The sequence below is a fragment of the Argopecten irradians genome, chromosome 4 (assembly GCF_041381155.1).
Source record: "Argopecten irradians isolate NY chromosome 4, Ai_NY, whole genome shotgun sequence".
In the NCBI taxonomy this organism is placed as follows: Eukaryota; Metazoa; Mollusca; class Bivalvia; order Pectinida; family Pectinidae; genus Argopecten; species Argopecten irradians.
This window is the reverse complement of record NC_091137.1, coordinates 41,073,072-41,097,806: the sequence shown is the minus strand read 5'-3', so window position 1 is coordinate 41,097,806 and position 24,735 is coordinate 41,073,072. Positions and strand designations below refer to the sequence as shown.

At 36.0% G+C, this 24,735-nt stretch overlaps 1 protein-coding gene across 22 annotated transcripts in view; it reads right to left on the bottom strand.

Moving 5' to 3' along the window:
• LOC138321679 (ras GTPase-activating protein nGAP-like) overlaps positions 1–24,735 on the bottom strand; it is a 192,872-nt gene that overhangs the window by 10,935 nt on the left and 157,202 nt on the right. For all 22 annotated transcript variants that reach the window (XM_069265535.1, XM_069265533.1, XM_069265526.1 and 19 more), the window contains 6 exons: positions 12,216–12,437; positions 9,188–9,289; positions 3,886–3,984; positions 3,080–3,165; positions 725–779; positions 309–441 (listed from right to left, as the gene is read on the bottom strand). In XM_069265535.1, the coding sequence (XP_069121636.1) occupies positions 309–441; positions 725–779; positions 3,080–3,165; positions 3,886–3,984; positions 9,188–9,289; positions 12,216–12,437 (697 nt within the window). The remainder of the gene's footprint in view (positions 1–308; positions 442–724; positions 780–3,079; positions 3,166–3,885; positions 3,985–9,187; positions 9,290–12,215; positions 12,438–24,735) is intronic.

Genomic DNA, 24,735 nt, shown 5'->3' with positions numbered 1-24,735 from the left:
ATCTCCTTGACAGACAATCTTGTTGGGTCTACAAAGATGAGTATAGGTTGCATATTTGCATACTTAAGTTATGATAAGTATTCATGAAAAATTTACATTGAAAAACCTCGAATCAGTTTTATTAGTGTTGAAGAGCTGCAATTTATTTTCTCATAAGTGGGTGAGTTTGAATTTAACTTTAAACAAACTTTATGACTTTGGTAAAAAAATACCATATTTGATGCTATAAATTTAAGAAAAAAGACACTTGGTTCAGGAGCTTAATTACATTAAAAACAAAAACAAATTAATGGAATTGGTTATTTTACCTTTGTGAAGTCTTGGTAAAGTTCCATAGGAAGGATATCCACAACATGGAACCGAGCTTTTAACCGTACCAAGGGGAGCTCACTCTTGTTTTCCTTGCCAATTTTACCAACTGTCCCTGAACTAGTTGTGTACCTACAGGCAAAATAATCATGATTAACATTTATCTTAATTGTCAACCTGTGATTAACCTTTGTTTTAATTATCAAAATTATGATTATTCTTTATCGGAATTATATCAATCATTATCAACATTTATAAAAATCATGATTTAACGTTTTTTTTTTATTGTCAAATAAGAAATATTTTCTATAAAATTTTGGCTCAAAAATGAAGACTGTTAAGATAAAATTCCTTTCATAGGAACTGTCAGTCGTTGAGTTTTTATTAGTTAAATTCCGAGTGACATAATTCTTACCATTTCTCCACAAACTGTCTGTTACAAATGTCGGCCACTGGTATATTTACGTAACCTGCGGGAAGATAAAAATATATTTGTCAAAACAAACAAATTTAAAAATAAACTACATTACATAACTTTGGGAGGAAAAGATTAACGTTTGTAAATATAAACAAAGTTGAAAATAAACCCCTATCGTATCATCAAACTACTTAAAATACAGGATACGAAAGATGTAGCAGACGGCAGGAGAGTGTAAATCTCTCTTTGCTGTCGTCAATCACAGATACCTCTTTTACACAACATTATCCTCCTAACTGGAGAGCTTACTCGATCTACTGGGGGGTTAATCGGTTAGATTTCAGAGTGGCAACCAGCCAAAAGATATCCCTTTACTATACACATAGATAATTTTTATCTTTAGTCTTTAAAAAAATGGTGAGAATTTCATCCACTTTGATGTTTGATGTTTATGGGAAAACTTGATATCTGCAACAAATTTATACTTCAACTTTCAGTTGGAAAATAATGAAGAAAATACCCTGCAATTTCTAGTCAAGACTTTCACTCTTTTCTATTTCATACATGTACATTAACCAATTGTAGAGAAAAAAGTTGGGTTTGATATTAATGAGAAGGGTGTAAAAAGCCATTCCTCGCTTCCTCTAAACTCCCCAGCAGTTAAGCCTTCTTTGAGAACATTACTCCAGGATTGAATTTGTAGGCCTTTTTTGTACTTTGCTGGAATCATGATAAATGAGAAGCTGAACTTAAAAGTGCAGTGGAGATTAACTGTCGGGAATCACGGTAGCTGCAGATAGCATGTTCAGGCCATTCCACAAACTCATACATAACAAGGAAGAAGCACGACAACCAAATAATTGCCTTTGTACGTCCTTCTCCCAGAGGGCGAATATTGTATAAAAAAAAACTTGGTCAAATCTTTAATTCCAAATGAGTATTTATTGTGTAGTAATTACACACAGTGAAACTTGCAGCTAACGGTACAGATTTTACTGGAATTACATGAACAACACAGCCAATAAAACAGAATATAAAAAAAAAGTCTACATCTGATCGATACGATATGGCGGAATAATGGAATACGAAATCCAGTCTTGAAAAGTCGTAACTGACTTATACACATCCAAGGAGAAATGAAAGCAATGCCATATGGTGGATGATTGTCAACTTGAAATTTTACCCCAAATATCTTTCGGGGACATTTAAAGAGACGTCTAGGTATAAAGTGTATTGTTACCATGACAACGCCTGAGGAGATCACTATAGAGTGATACAAATATTGATAATAATTGATAAAGGCGAAGTTTCATTAGGCTATTTTAGATGATTGATAGCAACTTTTTATTATCGATCAATTAGTTGATTTTTTGAAATTCACTCTGATATTGAAAAACAAATTCAAAATTCATCGCTTCAATTTTTTGACAGTCACCAACAAATTCTGTACAGACTGACTTCAAACATAGCAAGATTAACAGAAAACAAATGTCATATCCATTTTTGAATAACGTTATGTTGAGTAAAGAGAAAACAACTAATTTTTACTGATAAAATATACAAGAATGACCCATTTTCCACACAACATATAATGTAACATATCCAATTTTACTTTCACCAGATTGTGTATTTCCTGTTTTACGACTGTTGAATTTGTCCCTTTTGATCCGTAACAAACCAACCCATGTGTAACCATGATAAAAGTGGGCTGTTAATTTCTATAATCGCTTCTTATTTACGATGTGTTGAGTGACAACATTACGAAGCCTACCAGACTCCGGTCTGTTGATACAGTAATGAATTATTTGTGACAGAATTCTACCTATTGTCTGTGACTCATCATCAGATAGGTTTTTACTGGGATGGTTACAGCCTCTGTACCGAGTTGTAGGCGTAACTGCACTTTCTAACCATGTCACACGAACATTGGGCTATTTTATATACAATATTGTAAACAAAACCCATCCTTCACAAACAATCTCTTTATAAATCATTCACATAAATGGTACACATGAAATAGGCTCCAACTCAAGTTCAAACAGAGTTGATTGAATGTAACACATACTGTAATGGGCTCATGAATATTCATGAGACTATAAATTATGTAAACCAAGGTCGTGACATTTGTAAAGGTCAAGGCAAAGGTAAAAAAAATAAACCTCAACATGAAGATTCAAAGTTCATTCATACAAACCTGTATTAGAATTTATCTATCCTGTTTAGTATCATAGACATATGAATTATCAATATGACAATCAGTGTAATTATGTTAACCAAGGTCATGACCTTTTGAAAATTCAAGAACATGTTGAAATTCATTGAAGGTTATGCCCTTGGTTGTCAGGGACTCACCTATGAGGCAATTTTTGTCCTTTTTCTTCTTTTTGTCAGCTTCTCTGAACAAATTCACAGTGACCATTTCTAATGGAGGTAAATTGCTGGAAAAAAGAGGAATTGATAATGTCAATATTGGAAAGTCCAATGTCAATATTCAAAGTGTTCAACCAAATTTCAAGTTACCTAATATTAGCTTGGATCACATTTTGATTATCCAAACAAAATTGTTGGTTTTCTTTAAAACCAAAGGACAGCTACCATAATTATTAGGGATTCAATGACCGGTGAAATCTGAAAAGACTTCCATAAAAATTGCAGTTTAGCAATGTTAGTAATGAGGTTTTTGGCAGAAATAATGTGATGAGGAAAACATGTAATTAGTTTTATAGCTCGTCCTAAGATTGGTCCATTCTTACAAGTATTGTGATGCTGCTACACCAATGGAAAAATGAAGCACAGGGGATAATTTTGATCATCAATCAGGATTTTCTCTCGACAGAAGCTTCGATCTGCCGACTAAAGGCGATAATTACCTCACACAGAAAAGAGACCCTATCCGTATTACTTTGTGAACCACTTACGGAAACTCAATTACACAACAGAAAATTTGTTTGTTTTAATGCACTCGTTTTTGTTCTCAGATAACTATTCCTTTAGCTTAATTGCATGGAAAATAATTAATTGATTATCCAAGACTGTTCTTTCTATTGCGTCAGTGAAGCCTTACTCATTGGGCTTAATCTATACTCTGCTTCATTATACAACATACAAATTTAGGATAATCACGGGTTACAGTGAAAGTAATAGATGGGCTAGCTTACTTGAACTCGAAATGTTCTCCCCAAAACAACATGTCTGACTTGGTCTTGCTTGACGTACGTGCATACAATGTTTTGTCTAAGCAGATCTCGCAGAAATACCTGTAAAATATAAAGGTATTATATATTATCTGACAATAATACCTGTAAAATAAATTCAATATATGGTAAATCTTCCTGATACAGCTTCCTTGAAAGATCGAGTTAAATATTTATTTTAGACCGCAAAGTAAGAATGGTATGTTTTACAAAGACCTACATTTGTTTAATTACATATTCATTAACTTAATTATTAACCATGCTGTTTACCATGTTTTTCTGTGAGAGACTAAATACGATCTACTCTTCATAGACATGCAAAGTTTATTGGTATGTAAAATATGAAAAATATTATGAAAATGTGTTGATAGGACCCTAAAGCCTAGAATGTGATATTAGAATTGCATCTAGAATGACTGATTAACCTTATGATAAGGTCAAGGTCATAGAAATAGATAGCCATCTTGCATATGTAGCCATCAGTCATTAGACCCAAAACCATATGTTATAGGCCAGGTGATTGGCTGGTGGCTAAAGGTCACGAAAGAGGTCAATCAGTGAGTGCCTGTGGGAAACAATGAAAGGAAAATGAACATGATCTTATCAGCATTGAAATGAAAGTCCATGACTGGTAATTAATAGAATTAACTCATTATTGTCATTTCTGAATAGAGGTCAGGATAGAGGGCAGGCTGAAAACGAGTGAAAAGGTCATACCATTTCACATGTACGGTAGGCTGTCTGCTGTTCATGATTGGAGGAAAACCTATTAGTCTGTATGATTGGTTTGATTTTGTTTGATGATTTATGTCTGCAATGTAAGGCCTTGTTAATGGAGAAAAAACCTGAGTGTCCAGACAAAAACCATGTACCTTCGGTCAATGCCTAGCAACAGCCCCACTCTCTACCATCCTCTAGGTTGAGGGATAGTGGTAGAGGATAAAATGTTGGCCACTCACATTAATTAACTAGTTGACCCTGACAGTCTATGTTAAATTAACTCACCACATTCATGATTTGGATACAATGAAAAAATTGTTAAGCATTATGGCCAAAAATGTAAATTCCACAGCAGCCAATTATTCATCTGTTACAAAATGAAAAAAAAATTCTCTGAATATCTATCTGTCTAAAGGACATGCCAAACTTAACACAAGTGATCATTAACTGACGTTAAGTGACCTTTAATTGACCATTAGGGTACAGACTGGGGTGGAAGTGTCAGCACCTACCCATCTTTATACCTGTAACAGGTGCTAGAGTGGACAATCAAATGACCATTGTCAGGTGATAAATCAGCGTACCTGTCTGATTTCTACCTGGTGTCCAGTCACATTTACACCATAACTAAAGGCTACCTGACCACGTAGCCTCATCATTGCTGCCTCTGTATGAAGGGTTTCACAGGATCTCATATTTTATTCATTTCTGTCCTTCAAACATTTTACGGGATTACAGACATCCAGTTTTAACTTGTACTTATCAGTCACTAGCTCCAGGTAATATGTGGTCACTTTGTGGTTTTACTATCAATATGGATGATCAGTAGCCATTCCCACCTCTATTTTACTGGGAAAGCACATTAAAACCCCAAGCAATAAATGTAAACATCAGCTATATATACCTCCTCGAAGACATTGTACGTTGGTGAACGAAGAGTGATTATGACATGTAGGTGCATGAGAATTGGCTCATAATATTACATTGTATCCCAAGTATATATACGGCTGAACTATTAGGCTGGACTGTTTGTTACCACACTAAAAGAAGTTCATACTCTCCCTATTTTCTACAGAACAGACTATTTTTCACTTTCATTTGTCTAATAAAAGATGCAACATTACAACATACATTATCATCACTCAAGTGTAAAGTCATGACCTTTGGCCTCTGACTGACCAGTCCTGAGGAGGTTGTGGTCAGTTGTTGACCACGTTCCTGACAGACAGGTAGTGTTTTAGCTATAGGGGAGATGTTCTGGGATGTGTCAATATGTCACACCAATGAATGATAGCATGGGTTATCTTATTGCTACCCCTCATGGCCATTGGAATCTACCTCATAATACAGGGTAGTTTATATAGCCTTGTTACGTCGTAATGATCAAGTTCAATTCTCTGGTGAACTTTGATCGTCTTAACAATTGAATCTAAATTCAAGAGGCATTTCATTTTGGTGAAAATTTCAGGAAATTTGCAATTTCCATGCAGTAATGCATCACTGGTAATTTCCAGCCTTTCTGATATCTTACCCAAAATTAGGCAATATAAAATCACAAAAATATACCTTTCCCTGCTAAAAGAAAAGCATTGCAAAATGTACTTTTCTTCACCTGCGACTTTTTCACCTATAGGAGTAGATCTATCAGTCATTTGAGGGATCTGACAGGAAATGATTGACCATAGTGGACATCTTGTCATGCTGACCATTTAAATCTTGAGTTGCATGGTCATACAGTGTATCTCACCGACACTGACTAAAATGTCTAATACAAATCACACCTCTTCATACTAAAGCACTAGATGGCAGAGATTTATTTGAGTTTTAGATTCTCTAGTTACTGCAGAATGCAGTGTTTGACCTTTTATGAGTGGCCTACAATAATTCCCACAGCCTCTCGTGTCACCTGAGTTTCACACCTGTAACTTCAGGTAAAAACAGGTGCATTTTTAGAAATTTCACTTTGTCTGATTTTTAATGTAGTAAAATTTTCCCATGAGTATCACACAAGGTGTAGGAAACATGATAGGAGGATTTTCTCCCGGAAACTGACCGACACTGACAGGTGATCATTATAATGGTCACGCCCACTGATTACAGGTGTTTACAAGTGTCTGGTCCAGTGAATACGACCCGATTGTTATGTATGGTGATATATAACAATGATTCAGGACCCTATGTCCTGACTGCGGACAACTAAAGGAGTCGGCCAACAATGACAACAAAGTGTAACATTTAACAGGTGATTACATCATTACATGGTGACCCGAACGGTCACTACACACCTGACCCCTCTGGCCGGACACTCATCGTTTGACAACATCTAAGGTACCGGTCACTAATGTACTTAAGAAGAAATCAATTGAGATCATTCAAGCGTATCTAGTTGACTGGACACGATACAAACATTTCTGCTGTGGTCACTACTGGTCACTACCGACATGACATAAAGTTATGAAAATATTGGAATCTCATCACATGATTGACTGCTTTCTGTTCCTCGTACATTGATTCTTAATCAGAAGTAAAAACAAAATGATGTAATGATGTTATTAAAGTCCTCTGATCAGAGTTCTTTGATCTTAAGTTTGTCCAGCTGATTAATTTCAAGGCAGATAGCCATTGACCTTCTGGCAACCTCAAAATGTCAAAATATGTGATCTGTTTTCTGTTTAAATCTCTCTCCTGATTATACTCTATTTCACCCAATAAGTGTCTTGGTATGCTTGAAAATAAGTACCAAATTTAGACTACCCTTTTACAAAATGATTGCATAAAGTAACCATATCATATCAGTTATCAAAAGAAATCAAATAAAGAAACCATTTTTTTTTTTTCATAATTTCAGTCTGCAATAATTTGAGGTGCAGGAGAGGTACTTATAGGGATGGGGGACAATTATTGGTAAGTAGATGTTCTGTCCTGTATTAACAGACGGTGTAGCTATAAGCCCTGTATAAATATTATACAACACTTAATCAGCATTCTTTTTGTGTCTATCACTTGTTTTAAATAATCTATAAAGATTGTTTGAAGACAATCCAAGACTGTTGGTCTAGGCCTTCGTGGCTCTGAACCAGACTTCAGGGGAAATGGCTCCTTGTAAGAGTTTTATTGTTAATCCATTGTACTGTAACAAATCACATGACCCCTAAAGGTCAATTAGGGTCAAGTACCTCATAGACATAAAATGTATTCGGCGGCTATTATCCGGGTTTCCCCATCAGCATCACTGTTGATCAGACATGCATGAATGACCATGCTGATCAATCAATAATGTAGATTTATGGTGACTGGTCGCCCTATCTCTTACATACACATGTCACAATTTCCTGAACAGTTGACACTGTTTATGACGGAGGTTAAAACTGAGAGAGGAAGTAAAATCATTAATAATCAAATTCCTACTACTATGGGCTGGTTTTGAAGAAGCTGGATTTTCTCAAATAAAACAAGTTGTGAAAGACAAGAACATGACAAAAGAAGTATTTTTTTTGTTTATGTAATATGAACAGCAAAGAATGCCACAGGATTTGGTGGCAGAGTGGAAGTACTGGGAGATAAAACCATCAACCTATGATAAGTCCCTGACAACTTTCCTAAAGATCAAAGGTTAAAGTGGTAAAATGTGGGAAAAATCTTTCACCCCTAAAATTTTGTTATGGACTATTCCACTTGTAGAGTAAGAAGAGTTCAAATGTGTCTTTAGGGGTGAATAGGTTACCTTAAAGGTAATGTCCCTTTACCCCCAACACTACCAATCAGTGTAATTTAGTATCACCATGACTAGAGGTTTGCCATTAATATGATTTTTTTTTATAAATTACACTGAAATTTAATCAGTAAATCATAAGTGTGTCAGTAATTTGTCTCCATCGTCATCAATCTTAAGTTATTACAATATCTGGCATAAAAGTGATGTAATTAATGAACTGTGACCAAACTCACTCATAAAAACGGCTTTATTGGTAATTAACATAGAAAGTGCTAAAGTTGGCAGATGAATCATGTCCTTTATGAGTGAGGAAGGAAGTATGGGGGACTTTATAATACAAGTAACCAGAATAATGTTAAGTAGGACAAACAAGTGAGACTCCTTTAGAGGAGAGAAATAGCGGGCAAACTAGACAGAGTATAGCATTGATAGTTCTCCAGAAGAAAGTGGCAAAGTGTATATATATATAACATCTACCACTTCCTAGTGTGTATGTTGAATTGTGTCACATAGCTATGTAATAGTTAAGGTCCTGGTTTCAAGGAAATGTAAGCCTTGACTGAAGTGGTAGGACTGGGATGGGAAGCTAAGGAAGGGATTCATAACACTCACCTCATTTTTGAGGGGACAATTTTTGCCCTTACATCCAAATCACAAAAACACTTGTGGTATTGGGTGGAGGGAATGTTCTTTTAGTTTTAACCAATCACCTGCCACAGTAGACATTTTTGCAATGCTCATTACTTTTCAGGTAACGTATTTGGCTTCTTTCATTGGTTGCTTACCTCTTTTTTGAGGGGATACTTTTGACCATTCTAACTCTTTACGTACCTCTTTTTTGAGGGGACATTTTTAGCCTCTTTCACCCAGAGTTTGAGGGAGTTGTCTGTCCTTCTCACGTTGTCCTGATTTGGCTGGACGGTCTTCCTGAGACTGTAACATAGCAAACACAAATCTGTCAGATATATAGCTATTGTTCTTATTGGACAACAACACTTCTCTGTCTGAGAAGAGTCTTTGCAAGAAAATTGAACATGTCAAACAGTGTCCCAACACGAAAATGATAACCATTTAGTGGTAATAGAATGAAATACATATTTAATGTTCTCTTTATTTCCTGTTGAAAAATCTTTCACACTCAAGAGTTTTGTCGTATGCAGATTTGGAAGTTATTAAGAAAGCACAAACCCAACCTTCAACTGTCAGGGATTTTTTGGATCCAAAGACTGGTCTCTAAACAGTCAAGGGTTTTAACCTATTGTGTGCTTGACTTCAGACTGTCAAGTCACAGCCTTGGGTACTTTTGACCTAATGTAAGCCTGACTTGAGACTGTCAGGATTACTTTGGACCTATTGGGAAGTCTGGACTAGACTCGAAACTGTCAGTTTGGGGTACTTTGGACCCCATATATCTGCTAAAGTGTCAGTCTGTAAACAGACAGTGAAGATCTAGAATGGCTGTAAGCCAGACATCAGTATGTATAGGAACAGTACCTCGGGGAGAGGGAGGAGATATATATCTGTGTACATCAGACTCACACACACTAACGAGCCACCAAAAACAATCAGCTTAACACTTGTACAACATGTGCTTCAGAGCAAAACGCTTGTCTGATCTGGATTCTGTTAGAGCATTCCTCTGATCCTGATTCAGTTATGGACCAATATCCTGTTTTATCATTTCTTTGTAGCTAAGATTAATGTGATATTATTGAGATGCTATCTAGCCTGGTATTGGGCTCGGGATGTGCATTTTAACACAAGCTTCTTTGTATGTTACATGGTTTGTCTAGATCGAACAATGCATTAAGAAATTTTGAGAATTCCAGAAAGGATTATCGTGGTCTGAAGATGGCTATAGGATCCGAATACAACAATGGAGCAATTCATTGACCTTTATTTATCAATACCTATATATCCGGAGCGATACTTCAGTAAATTTAAATTTTCTTTATAATCAAGAGTGGAATTATCCATTAAATTTAAGCTTCCACATTCCGCTATTAACATTGCTCATTCTAAATGATGAAACGATTACACACAGGCCTCGTGAATCAGACTTTTTGATACTGATTAGAGTAACGTAGTTTTTATTTCTACACTAAAATGTTTTTTTGATTGATGAATGAACGTTTCTGATTAATCTATCGATACGTTTACTGGTAATGATATTCTGCCCCCCACATAACGACTTTAAACTTTTGGTACTTTTTATTATTGGAGTGACATATTTTCCCATTAAATACAAACATTAGATAGCACAACGATCTGGAATTACAGATATATCCCTCGATATCCCATCATAAATCAAAGATTTACTGGCTGTTATGGCTGCTATCAATCAATCACGCAAATCACTGTCTACTATTTACACTCATGTGGTACATTTTCTTTTTTTGGAAAAATCTAAACAGTGATCCAGAGTATGAAATTCACTTTGATGAAAATTAAATACTTATCTCATTTACCCCTGAAGACTGATTTAAAATCTCCCTAAACTAAAGCTGAGACAGTTCATTATAAAATTTCAGGGGTGTTTGAGTTAATAAAGTCAGAGTTGAGGTATACATATAGTACCAAAACTGAACGCCTGATGTAGTAATGATTGAAGCTCTGGGAGGGTTTATAGAGACAACCAGTAAACGGATTCCATAACAGAAACATGACTTTATTTAATCTTTTATCCTTTTTATTGCCCTACTTACGGCTGGCTTGTATTTGTATACCATCTATAGGTATCTGCTTTACATCACTTAAAACGTTTAGGGTTGTTTGATTTGAGTGGGAGAATGGAGCGTGTATTTCCGTTACAATATTCGTCTTTAGAACGTGCCTGAGATTAACCTCCTACGAACGCAAACAAAATGGAGAAAATTATCACTGGCATTGTTGGTTAAGGTTGATAAACGGACATACGGCAGACAGAGAGGATTTATTCCTGATAAGGTAGACCCCAACGATTAACACCGCCTTGAGAGTCATTGTATAAAGATGTCACCGTGAATAAAGATAAACTGCCAACTCATGCATATAGAATTATGACAGCCTGATGCATAATTAATTACTCTTCACATGATCGTGCAAGTCCATTGATGCCAATGAATTCATTAACGGAATTCATTAACAAATCGTTCTGGCGACAAGTCAGATGTCGTGTTACCATGGTCACCGTATGACAGTCACTGTGGTGATTACAGTGGTGGAAATGGCTAAGTACGCGTAGGTATTGTACTTGGTGTACTCTGTATAGATTAGAGAGATTTTTTATATGATCAATATTATATGAATAGTGGTATTGGAGTCTTACTAATATACCATGATTGTGAAAATATCCAGTTCCGTTTAGTGCTCTATTAGTCCTACAGACACTCTTATGAGTTCTAACGGTTCATCATGAAATGTCAATTGTATAAGAGTTCAACAGGAAATGCAGTAAATATCGAGTGAGAATTCACACCAACCTTCCTACATTGTCAGGTAAACTAATCCTTATTTACCTGTAAGTACTTGAGTACAGGTGATATCAAAGTCCCTAAGCTATGGTTACCATCAAGTCTCTAACACTTCTACATCTTGACCTATTTAGATATTGTGGAGTCAATGACATCAGGCCCCAATTTTTTGAAACAATCATAAATCAAAAAGCAGCTTTTGACATAAGGTAACCGGCACATAATGAGATAATTTAAGTTTGACTTAAGTCAGTGCTTTTTGTTTCAAGAAATTGGGGCTAGTTGGTATATGAAAGTTTAGAAAAATTTAAATATTGACTTTTCTTAAGTGTCACCTAATCTGCTATCATAAGATAGAATTTTTTGCACTTTTGGTGAAGAAGTTTGTATAAAGTTTGTATACGTACCTGCCGAGCCATTTTTCGCGTTCCTCAGCCGTACGACATGAAATGTACTTGCTGCCATGCGACGTCGCCACTTGGAAGCAGTGATCATGTCCCAGGATGCTGCTGTGTAAAGGTTTAATGTCCAGCTCCTGGGACGCAAGGTCAATCGAGTGCATCGTCACCGAATTGGTCAGCAGGGACTCATGTGAGCGAGATGACCGGATTCGGGAGTTTATGATGGACCTGAAAGGATACACAAGAACACCAACCCATAAGTCTAGTTTGCTTCGCCAGTCGTTAGGAACGCTCAGGAATCTCTGAAACGAAGGCACTCTTCTCACACTATGTCTAACGCGCGACGGCATGGTCCGCACCGCGCTCTTGTTCCTATCAAACGGCATCTTCTCTCTCATCAATATTGGTATAACTAGGAACAGTAACTACACAAAGTTTTAGGCCTTCCTCATGCTAACCCTAATCACGGATTTTACAAGGAAGTATTCACTAATGTCTCAATTGTATGACAGTTACACAATACACATTATATCCATATTTTCACCAACTTTTACACAATTCTCCAAGGTCATGATCTGTATTGGTGACTGTATCTCCACAGGTAAACGAAGACCATTTAAAACCTTTATTGTCACTGTATGGATTTGAGATTTCTCTCTAATTCAGTACTCCACGGATAATACCGGCCCCACTTAATAAATTCACCACAACATACCAAACCGTCCCTTCACACATTATCCTCTCATCAATATCCGGTGGTACAAGATAGAAGCTTTCACAAGAAAATTCTTTACAATCACATATCCTGTCACTGGTGTAAGAATCCAATATCCAAATCACACTACAAACCAACTTCTATATAATCGTAAAAAGTTTTTTATGAAAACCTTTACAACTACATATCCAATAGCAACAGAAGGGTTTTAACAGTGATAAATTCCAATGCTAGATCATGTAGATTCACAATATTGGACAGAGTGTGAACCGAGGTCAAGACAATTCTATTTCCAGCTCAAGATGACAGCCTCGTTAGGAGGATTCACGTCTTAGATGATTATCACAGTTATCATATTCATAAGTCTTAACCACGATGGCCTTGGCTCCTCAGGTATAAGGGGTCAAGGTATATATTAGATCCAACTAAAACACAAACTAGGAACCGTTCACAACCACTGGAGACTTAATGTTTAGACTCCGACAGTGACGACCAGTACTTGTGGAGACTTCAGGACAGACTCAGGACAGTCAAAGTGTCTAGCTGTCTTGTGCCCCTCCATCAGATGAGTAATGCCCTACACAAATACTGTCAGTCCGTACATGTTAAACACCGGATGTACTTAGAATGCTGACATTATAGGTCGTATCAGATCCCAGGTATTTACAGGTAACAGATCTCTAGTGTCCTATCTATGATCGGTGATGACATTCAATTGTGCAGCTGTCTGTAGATCTAAGCAACTATACAGGTATCACTTTTACACCTGAATATATATATATCCACAGGTGAGACAGAACTAATCAAAACCATATCTCCCGGATACGTAGCACTTCATTAAACATCAGAGATCCTCCACGATATTGTAGCCAGTGTTAATGTTATCAGGAATACCCTGCAGTCTAAACAATGACCTACACGTAATGAAGCCAACTTAGGTGTCACGCTCATTTGTAGCAGCAACAAAGACTATTTAATAATTCCCCCGACAAGACTCTTCCTATTATCGTCCGTTTGATTCGATCGTTTTGTCAACACCTGGATTCAACGATTTCTTGACGTGTCAGTCCCAGGTATATGGATTATTTATAAGTGCACCTTACTACATGGCTGCCAACTTAATTACAGCATAACTTATACATGGGTTATAGCTGTCATAAACACAGGTAAATCAGTGGCAACACATCACACATCAGAAAGCTAAAAATATCAGGTAAGATTCCAACCAGAAAGAGTTAGGTTTCCGACATTTTGAGTATATATAGTTTCCGATAATAATCTTAGATGGCATACATCCAAGACAGTTTACATTTCCCAATAACTCCCACAACTTTGACCTGTATGTTGACAAAAACCGTGAAAAGTTGCACAGTGTCGAATATGATCCTTATCAATCAGATTTAATCCTGAAACAATATCTGGATCCCACACTGAGAATCTGCTTCATACATCCCATATCATGGTTACTAAAACCAGTCACAACTCTTCAAAGATCTTCAAAACCATACAATATCAATCAGTTTCCTTTGATTTTCAGCTGAAGTTTGACCCAGTGTCAGCCTGTCTACATCCAGAACCACTGTATAAGTGTTTAACCTCAGGGGTAGTTGTGGCGATCCCAGATGGACTCTATATTATAAACAATTTTATCACACAAGTCATGTGGAAAACCAGTTTCACAAGTTCCATCTCCTTATTATATATACACAATAGTGACTCCTGTACAACCAGCATGGCCCTCTCGGCCTAGTATATATCAATATTACTCCAATCACTCGTACTGTCTGGATTATTTCAAACCAAAAGTCCAAACTGTTCCTTAAAGGGGATGTTTGTCCCTAGAGAACCCTGAGAAAGTCCTCTAAGCTCCCTGTACTACGAGTTACTCAAAAGTTTACTGTCACTCAAATATATAGATATTCAGCTCTTGTCAAAACATAACTTTGTCAATATTTCTTCACAAGTCATTGAAGCGTGATGATTCATTGTAAATTTGCTTTCATTCCCGTCTCATTACTTCAGTGGTATATCCGATTATACAAGTTTCATTCATCCACGCCTGATCACCTTTTATTGACAGGCTTCCAGGTTGGATTTGTACCTTCTACAGAGGAGAGTTCCTCTCCCTGTACCGTGTGAGTCAATGTTAACTAGTCCAACATGTGTGTCACTATCTCTCCATGTTACATCTATAAGTACTGCATTGTTTCCTCTCTGGATTTGCACGTGCATTACACAAGGGTATGATACACATGTACACCATGATACATGGTGTACCACTCCCCCAAGGGTCCTTAGCGTTACAGAGAGTGGCATATCTCTCCTAGTATTTCTTAGCCTAACCCATCCCAGATGAATTAACCCCAACCCCCCAACCCCAATCCATTGAAAGAAAAAACCAAGACCTTTTACAAAATTAGGAATAGAATGAGTAAAAATCCTAAAAGCATAGACTGGAGATGTCAGATATACATCTATATCAGACTGATTACCTTAGGCCATCATTATATACACAGAAATAATGATTAATTAACAATTACTGAGGAGGAGTTTTAGTGATCCATCTCCTTATATCTTACATATTGACCATTGAACATATATCATACATCATGTTTGAAATTCTCCCCAAAAGGAAGAAACAACAGGTGAAATTGAAATGTTTCGTTTATTCACCCCTGAAGTTTCATAATAAACTGTTCCAGTCAAAGCAGAAGAAGAATTCACATGTATTTCCAGGTAACTTTACTTTTACAAAAACATGGTTGCTTTGGTTACTAAATATTGTTGTATTAGAAGAGCCATGACATCAGATGTGTTGTATAACAGTGCTGTATGTGTTTACATTCTCTCTCTCCCTCCCTCCAAGCCTCAATTTGCTTCTCCAACTAATCTCTTCCAAATATAGAAACAGCCATATTAATAACAGCTAATCTGTGTTTATGTTGCCATGACAAATTTCACAAAACATGGAATCAAGTTTGCAAATACAGAAAACAAATAACGTTTTAAGTATAAATATTAACATGTTACCATGGTAACGCTAGATATTTCAGACCTTGGTGATTAGCACATACTTAGGCACACATCTGTCACACATGGATCTAAATGTGGGATAACATGGAGTGAAATTTACAACAAACATTTGACAAGATACTTAGTACATTAACGGTAAGTGTACTTATAAAGTTTGTCTGTATACATACGTACAGTACAAATTCAAATAATACAGGTTAGCTGTGATTGGTCAGATATATCCAAACTAGAGCAAGTGTTGCTGATAACAAGCGATAATGTGGAGTGCCATCGGTACACTAAAGTTGAGATAAATTCAGAGGCTTCAGATGGCAAACAGAAAACAACCGACAGATAGAAGAGAAAAAATATACTTCCCACGAATATTTCATGAAAATATATAAATCTCAGCTAAATAATTATAATAGATTATCTCCCCCTAGTTTAGAATAATTATGATACCGTGTATCTTTTATCGATGACCAAAACTGTAAAACGTATACCTTAAAAATTTGAATTTGAATTTTAACAGTCTCTATCGAACGGCGACTCTGCAGGAAATACTAAGATATTGGTTTTTCTGAAACTACCTGATATATCTTTTTATTGTGTAATGTTTGAAAATCATGAATAAAACACAAAATGGTTTTACAGTATTGGATAATGATCATTTTGAATTGGTGTAGTCTAATATTGGCTGTCCAGTCCTCTCAACAATAAGGGCATGATACCAACTATCTGACAGAAGCCAGTTTACCCAGACCCCCTATCAGCATCATTAATAACCAATCAGATTCCTCCCCATCAGTTGGGCCGACACTACCCAGAACACATGTCTGCCGTCTGTGACCTTCAGGGTTACTGTTTTACGACCTTTGGGTCACTGTGACCATCCTGTGTTGATTATCAGAAGCAGGCTCATGACCACATAAATTTTATTGTCGATTATTGTTGAATATTCTACTAGCCATTAGTGCCTGGCCCGCTGTGAGTTGTGGAACAAGCAGAGACACCAATATGACAGCCATTAAGGGACAAGATATAAACTGATGGATACATATATATATACACTAAATCAATAAAAACATGGTCTTACATGCATGAAGTATTACATAATATTTGAAAGATATAATAATTGTCATATTTCAGCTGTTCTCCATTATTGTAACTACATTTTGAATACACCTACAACAATATTCATCAATCAATGAGCTGGCATATGATTGTCTATATATTTCATTAAAGGAGCTTATAAAAATCTCTAATTGTAATGAAATTAAAGTGGGAAAATCCAACAAAATCTAAGTAGAAAAAGATATAATTATATAAATAAGTATGAAATAAATTCACTAATAAATCTGCTGAAATATTTAAGCAAATTCAAAAGTTCTTCACACAAGTGAAACTTCCCACAAGCAAATTATTCTTAATAGAACTGAAGAGAATATTGGCAACTTTTAAGTCTGGTTGCATTATTTGACAATTGGTTGCTGGACAAGAGACTTGATGCTGGACAAGAGTCTTGATTCTGGACATGAGACTTGATGCTGGACAATTGGTTGCTGGACATGAGTCTGATTGCTGGATATCACTTGACCATTTAATTATCCATCTGATGGATAGACTTGTGCCAGTTGTATGTACAACACCTATCTATTATCCCCCAATTTAATGTGTTATTTATAACATGTCAACGCCTCCCTGAGAGCCACAAATCCATTGTGTGGTATCCCATAATACTCAGCCCTTCAATAGATGCCTTTATCAGAATGTCCAGCTACATTAATTCTGTGATAATCCTCTATGTTACTGTTGCTGTCGTTTGATGACCATTGATTTTTGCGGTGCGGCCCTATATAACAGGTATTCATCCCTTTGACGACCAACCGTGTGACACTCCCCGATTTATCTCTATACATGCTACAACAGCTGCCAAAGTCACATGCTTTGACTGCATGTCCCTAAATACATGGTCAGATAAAAATTATCCTGGATTTGTATGAGGGTGGAAATCCTGCCTTATCTCGGAGACGACCACCCATTCCTCTCCCGGAGATTATCTCCTTTATCAGATCGATAGAGACAAAATACACATGTCTTAAGTCTACAACAAGATTATAGTGTAAGCAGAATTATTATCACCAAGACCAGCATGAAACCTACACCATTTCACACAAACCTGATGATCTTTCAAAATGTTAAAAGTAAAATATTGCAACAGTTATAATGACAGAACTCAAAATTTTTAACCTACCAAATAAACGTACATCTTTGTAAACAACCTGTAAGAGAATTTACATGTTCCTATAATGAATTTGTATCATAAACATTGGTACAATAGGAAATAAAAATCAACAAGTGTATACCTACCTAAAATGCATAGCCAAAGTCTAAGCATTACCAATAATGGCTTTTACTTCGATCCACACAGTAAATCCCTTTTCGTGTGTTGTTTTCCCCTTTTCTTTCAGTCTAAAGATTTACAGTCGAGAACCAACGTCCACGATTATAACTGTTGCCTGTGAGAGTGGAAGTGTAAGCTTGCACACCTGTCGTTTACCTGTCCTATACCTGAATGTCATAGGTACATAATATTACAGGTGATTTACAAGGTGATATGGTCCATAAAACACTGACCACAACATTTAGTGACCACAACAGTCTATAGATCAATATAAGCTGGACAATACCCAGGAGTGAGTGACCACTGCCAGTCATTGATCAGTATATAGTGTGGTAGAAGCACAGTCACCCTTTAACAATAATGACCTATTGGCTACTGTGAACTGACCAGTTGGAATGCCATTCACTGCTAGGGGAAAAACTGACCATGCAGTCCAATAATGCCATTGGCTGCTAGGGGAATAAATGTAACTGACCATTGATGCTATTTTTGTGAACATTAACACCTTGAGATAGAGATATATGAGTTTGATAACCAGCATTAAGGGGAGTACTGGTCAACACCCTTTGATAGGGGAGTGAGTGGGTGGGTGTTTAGGGGGGGGGGGGGTAAGTAGAGGGAGAGGGTTAAAGTATTATAAAAGGGGATGGGATTTTTTAAAGGGAAATAATTAAAGGTTTTAAAAAATAAAGATATTATCAGATAAATAATTTTGACTTCATGAACAACCTGTCTAAGAACAATATGTTAATGCAGGGTGCTAAGTGGCAACGATAAAATTGGCATATATGTTATACTGGTAGATTCCCTCTGACACAAAATCGGCATATATAGTATACTGGTAGATTCCCTCTGACACAATCTACCTGGTAATTGATAATAATTTGTACCTATGAGGTAACTTCCAAGTTAAATATATCTCCGATAAAAGGTCACTGCTCCCAACAGGTATAGGGCTATTAAACTAACAGACCGCTTTATTGTTGATCCAAATCAATTACATACATGTTTCCTAATTTAACATGACGTTATGGAATTAGTCACAATCGAGACAACGTTTGACCGGTCAAGCAGTTAAGTGAAAGATAAACACGCGCTTCACATCAAAAAGTTATACATTTCATATTGATATAAGATATTATTGTAATGCATTACTGGTAGAAATCAATTAGATTTAATTTTTGTAGTATAAACTCACCAGTCAATACCTTTGGAAACTATATATAGAGTCAAGAGTATATACACCTTCAGAATGATTTTACAGGGAATAATTAACCTAAAACTTCTAAATATAGAAACTGACTAGAAGGGAAGTTGTCTAAATCTCCATTACCTGTATGTATAATTCAAAGGTATATAAATATCATACCTGCTTCACGCAATAATTTATATATTGCATGTTATATTTGTTACCTCTACAAAGGTGAAAATAAATTAACACATCTAAGAGCTCTGCAATGAGCCACTTGCCAAATTTAAACATCCTTGCTTATAAATGATAAAAGATAATTTCAGATACTATGGAAATTTAAGTTTTCTTGCAATGTAAGATAAGAAACTGCGGGCCTTTTACTATCAGGTAAATGCCATGAGCCCTCTGCAAGCAAGGCAAGATATACAAACTTTACAGATCGATGTACAGTAAGCCTGATACAAGTGAGCATGAAGCCCCAATACAATGAGCTTGTAGGCTGCTGATAAGAGTAAGATAAGTTTTCAATTGATTGAAAGATAATCTGATAGGAGCTCTACAGAAAGATAATCTAATACAAGCTTTTTCCTGAGCCAAGAGATCACCAGTTAGATGAATCTTTGAGACAAAATGAGTCCTAGGAAACGGAACACAATTTGTTCTATTCTAATTCTAGAAAATAATTTGCTATTGCTTGGTTTAGTTTAGCTCGATCTTCTTTACTTTTGGAAACTCTTGAATCTATTATGGATGAAAATTGAGTTGACCTTAGTTAAAAAGCGCTATAACAATGTACCATGAGTTTTTTAGGTGACACCTTGTGAGCTCTGTCATATTATGAGAAAACAAATCATATGAACACCTGCTAAGTTAATTACAGTGAGATATACCATCTACTTACTCCCTTATAGTCAGTCAGATCTCCCATGATGACTGAACAAGGTGTTATGAGATCACAACAGGTAACATTGCTACTCATCCAGGTAGATCATAGCTCATTAAGGTATATTAACCTGGATAGAACAGGTATCAGTAATGTATACCTGGGTGTCAATCAGGTGTCATGCTAAGAGAGGGATCCAGTGAAGGGGGACGGGTTAGGGGCTGGGGGGAAGGGTTAGGGGCTGGGGGTTTATCTGCCCCTATACACCTAGAACAGGTCCCAGTATACAATCAGACTGTCTATTGGATTAACAGGTGTACCAACACACCTGAGGCCAGGTGAGATTAATCCAGGTGTTCGCCTTAGTTACAATGGATACTAAATGAAGTGGAACATATATTATCATTTCTTATAATGATATAAATGATATATCGTTCATATAGGCTTTCAATCATTTTTTCTTAAAACTGGATGAATATGGAGTAATGATTATGATGAATGAAACTGACCTTAAATTCAAAATGAAAGAATTATTATTAATTATCTAATTAACATTTTCTTATTAATAAAATGCCAGTTTTTTACTATATTTATTAAGTATAATAAGTAAAGCAAGACACGTTAATTACATTTTAATGACACAGTTTTAGCTTTGTCATTCAACATTGTAGGGAAAAATAATGTAATTTGAAATTAAAATGTTCTAAAACCTAATTATTGAATACTACAGGTGTAAAATGATAGTACTTAAAGCAGCTGTTTTATTCTGCTGAAATTGTATGTATGATGTGAAAATTATACACAACTAGACTATTATTTGTAAAATATATTTTCAAAGATGTATTAATTGTTTTTTTATAGATTTCAAAATAATCTGGACAACTTTGCCTTTTATTTTGCTCCTAAAAGTATTGATATAACTGAGGATATTTTTTTATAATTTAAATTGGAATCCTTTTAGTGAATTTCAAGTTGGATTTCTTTTACCTAAATTTAGCTTTTTGCCATATAAATTCATTTTTCATCCTTTTATATTTCATATATTTGGTTTAATCTCTTATTGTTTTAACACATTAAGTGCAAGTCTATAGCTTTCTCCACCATCACCAAGCTAATAATATTGTAGGAAAAAAAGCAAACTCTAGAGCTCTAACCAGATACGTTATGTTTCTGCTCTAACTGGCAAAGTTATGACACAGCTAGGTATATAGAAATGGAGAGATTAAACCCTAGTAGCCTGTATACTGTATGTGTCTTACAAGTACAAAATCAAAATATGTTTAAAACAAGTTTCAGTTGATACTTACAGTATTTTGTTGACCATGCTGAATCCAGTATATTAAAACACTACATATAAATCCCTGGGGTTATAGCAATGTAGACACTGTATATATCCTTGTAGCCATCTATCCTGGTGACAGTCCACCAACAAACTGAGCCAATCTCCTAAACACCTAGACACTAGTCACATGACCTTTCTCACCTGTATACAGGTAGGTACCTACATATATGGGATCTCCCAGTTGGGGTTATAAAGTGTTAATACCAAAGTTTACAGAAACAGTAAACAGGTAAACACACTATTATACAGGTAAGTGTTTCTCACTAATTAACAGGTGAGAGATGTGTCAGGATTTCCAGACCCAAGGGGACTAGAGGTGTTTGTCCACCCAGGGTGCCAGTTAGGTGTATTTGTATATTGACACACAGAGGGTCATTTACTGCCAGAAGTGACTGGACAAGGGATACATAGTACTGTAACTCACTCTTAACAGTATAAATATTTTTATAGGAAATAAACCAATACACAAAGTGAACAACCCTACACTAAAGTCAGGAATGTGAATGGAAATGTACTCATTTTATACCCTGCTATAAAGTCATCTATATGTTAATGAACGGTATTGTGCCCAGTAAATTACAATCTTTTTCATCTAAGACATAAAATTTTCTGTATACTCATGTTTTTAATTTGTTTTCAATATAAGTACTGCTGAATTTTTCTCAATCAAAGAAAGAACTCCTGAATCATTTTTGTCCCTACAAAATATATACCTATAAACTTGCAGATCCATGCATTAAAGTTTAAAGCTCATGTTTTGGCCTGACAAAGATATTTCACTGTCCTTGACCCTCATATACCCTATATGTTTCCTGTCCTCCACTTCCCCTGATACATTGACTTAGTTTGGCCTAAGATGTTTTCTGTCCTCATTTCCCCTGACCCATTGACTTAGTTTGGCCCAGATGTTTCCTGTCCTCCACTTCCCCTGATACATTGACTTAGTTTGGCCTAGATGTTTTCTGTCCTCATTTCCCCTGACCCATTGACTTAGTTTGGCCCAGATGTTTCCTGTCCTCCACTTCCCCTTATCCATTGACTTAGTTTGGCCTGTAGCCTGTCCTTTTCACTTCCTGCATAGTGGTGATGGAATAGCTCCTTACCATAGGGAAGGAAATTTACCCTCTATAAACAAATTCAGAAGTCAGAACCACAAAACATATCCTAAAAGATAATCGTAAAATGGGTTTTCCCCACGCTACCATATTAGTGGTCTGGCACCATACTTACAAACCCCTCTCTAACCTAGCCTATTGACTGTCTGGTGGTATAGACTCTCTGTCTTAAAAATGATGATATATGACAAACAAGACTCAAAGGTTAAGAAAGTATATGCCAATTAATTTGTAAATCATACATATCCTGATTCGATCTGTCTCTCATGATTCTGTCTATCCTGAATCGATCTGTCTATCCTTATTCTGTTTACCCTGCTTGTCTTCACACCAATACACTATGCATATATCTATTCTATCCATCCCTTTATCTTTCTTTAGATTGTCTGTTTATTCTGTATTATTTCTTTGCCTGTCCATGCATTGACCTACTCTTTTCTTGTCTGTAGATCTATTCAAGACTCTTATTTTTATATCCCTCTTTCCTTTTATCTCCATCTTTCTTTCCATTTGTCTATCCATTTAACTTTAATGTTTGTCTATCCACTTCTTTCTGTCCATCTGAACTCTTTCCATGCATGTTTGTCCATCCCTCTCTTCCTTTTTCTGTCCATCATACTCTACCCTTATCTGCATGTTCATCCCATTTTTCCCTTATCTGTTCATCTCACTTTTCCCTTGTCTGTCCATCCCTCTCTTCATTTTCTGTCCATCATACCCTTCCCTTATCTGTCCATTCCACTTTTCCCTTATCTCTCCAACCCACTTTTCCTTTGTCTGTTCATCTCTCTCTACTCATCCTATCCTTTCCTTGTCTATTCTCCCCTCTTTCCTTTTTTGTTCATCCCTTGTCTGTCTATCTTAATCACCCTGTCAGATCTGCTGTCTGTGAGAATTACTTATCCCCTATCGCCCTGCTGCTGTATTACATATAACAGACGTGTTCGAGTTGTGTAACAGAGTTCAGACTGATTCAGAATAACTACTTATGTCATAGACTCTTGTACCACACAACCTCACAGGAGTCATCTAAACCAATTAACATCATATTTCCTAAGAGAAACATTTGTTAAGTTTTTCTAGATAATGATAATATCTTAACGAAGATAAGAAAAGAAATACCTACCCTCTATCAAACAAGAATGAGAACAGTGAGACTATAACCAGGCCAGTACCTTCCCCTACAGACTCCTGTTCAGATCGTGTCTAAACTCACTCTTCACTTAAATTTTTTATATTTTGTCTAACGATTTATCACCGATCTGAAGCCTCAGATAAAATGGCATTCTCGCCTGACTCAATCAAGGCAAACTGAAATCTCTCCTACAACCAGGAGATAGCATTGTCAGCTTAATATATTGTCATGGCAACATTAACATCCAAGGGAGATAACTGACCAGGAAGAGACATCAAAGGGAGATAACTGACCAGGAAGAGACATCAAAGGGAGATAACTGACCAAGGGGAGCAGTAAGGGAAATAGCTAAATATATTGGTAAAATAGTAATCATAAGAATTTTAATCAACCTAATATTGAAATACGAACCCAAAGTTATTAATGTTGAATTATCAGCTTAATACATGAATATCATTCCCTTTTTTGAAACATAAGGGTCTAGAATACTATTTTTTAAACACCAAAACGGTTAATCAATAATTTCAATTTTCTATGATAACAATTTTATGGCACATTAACAGTCAACTCTTTCATGGTAGAGATTTGCTAAAATCGTAAGAAAGGGACTTTTAGTAACACATTATACAAGGAAGAAAAAGAATCATTTAAAGACTGTTTCGGGGATTATCAGTTAAAGTGAAATTTGTAGAGAATTATACATATAAAATCTCTAACATAAGTATATG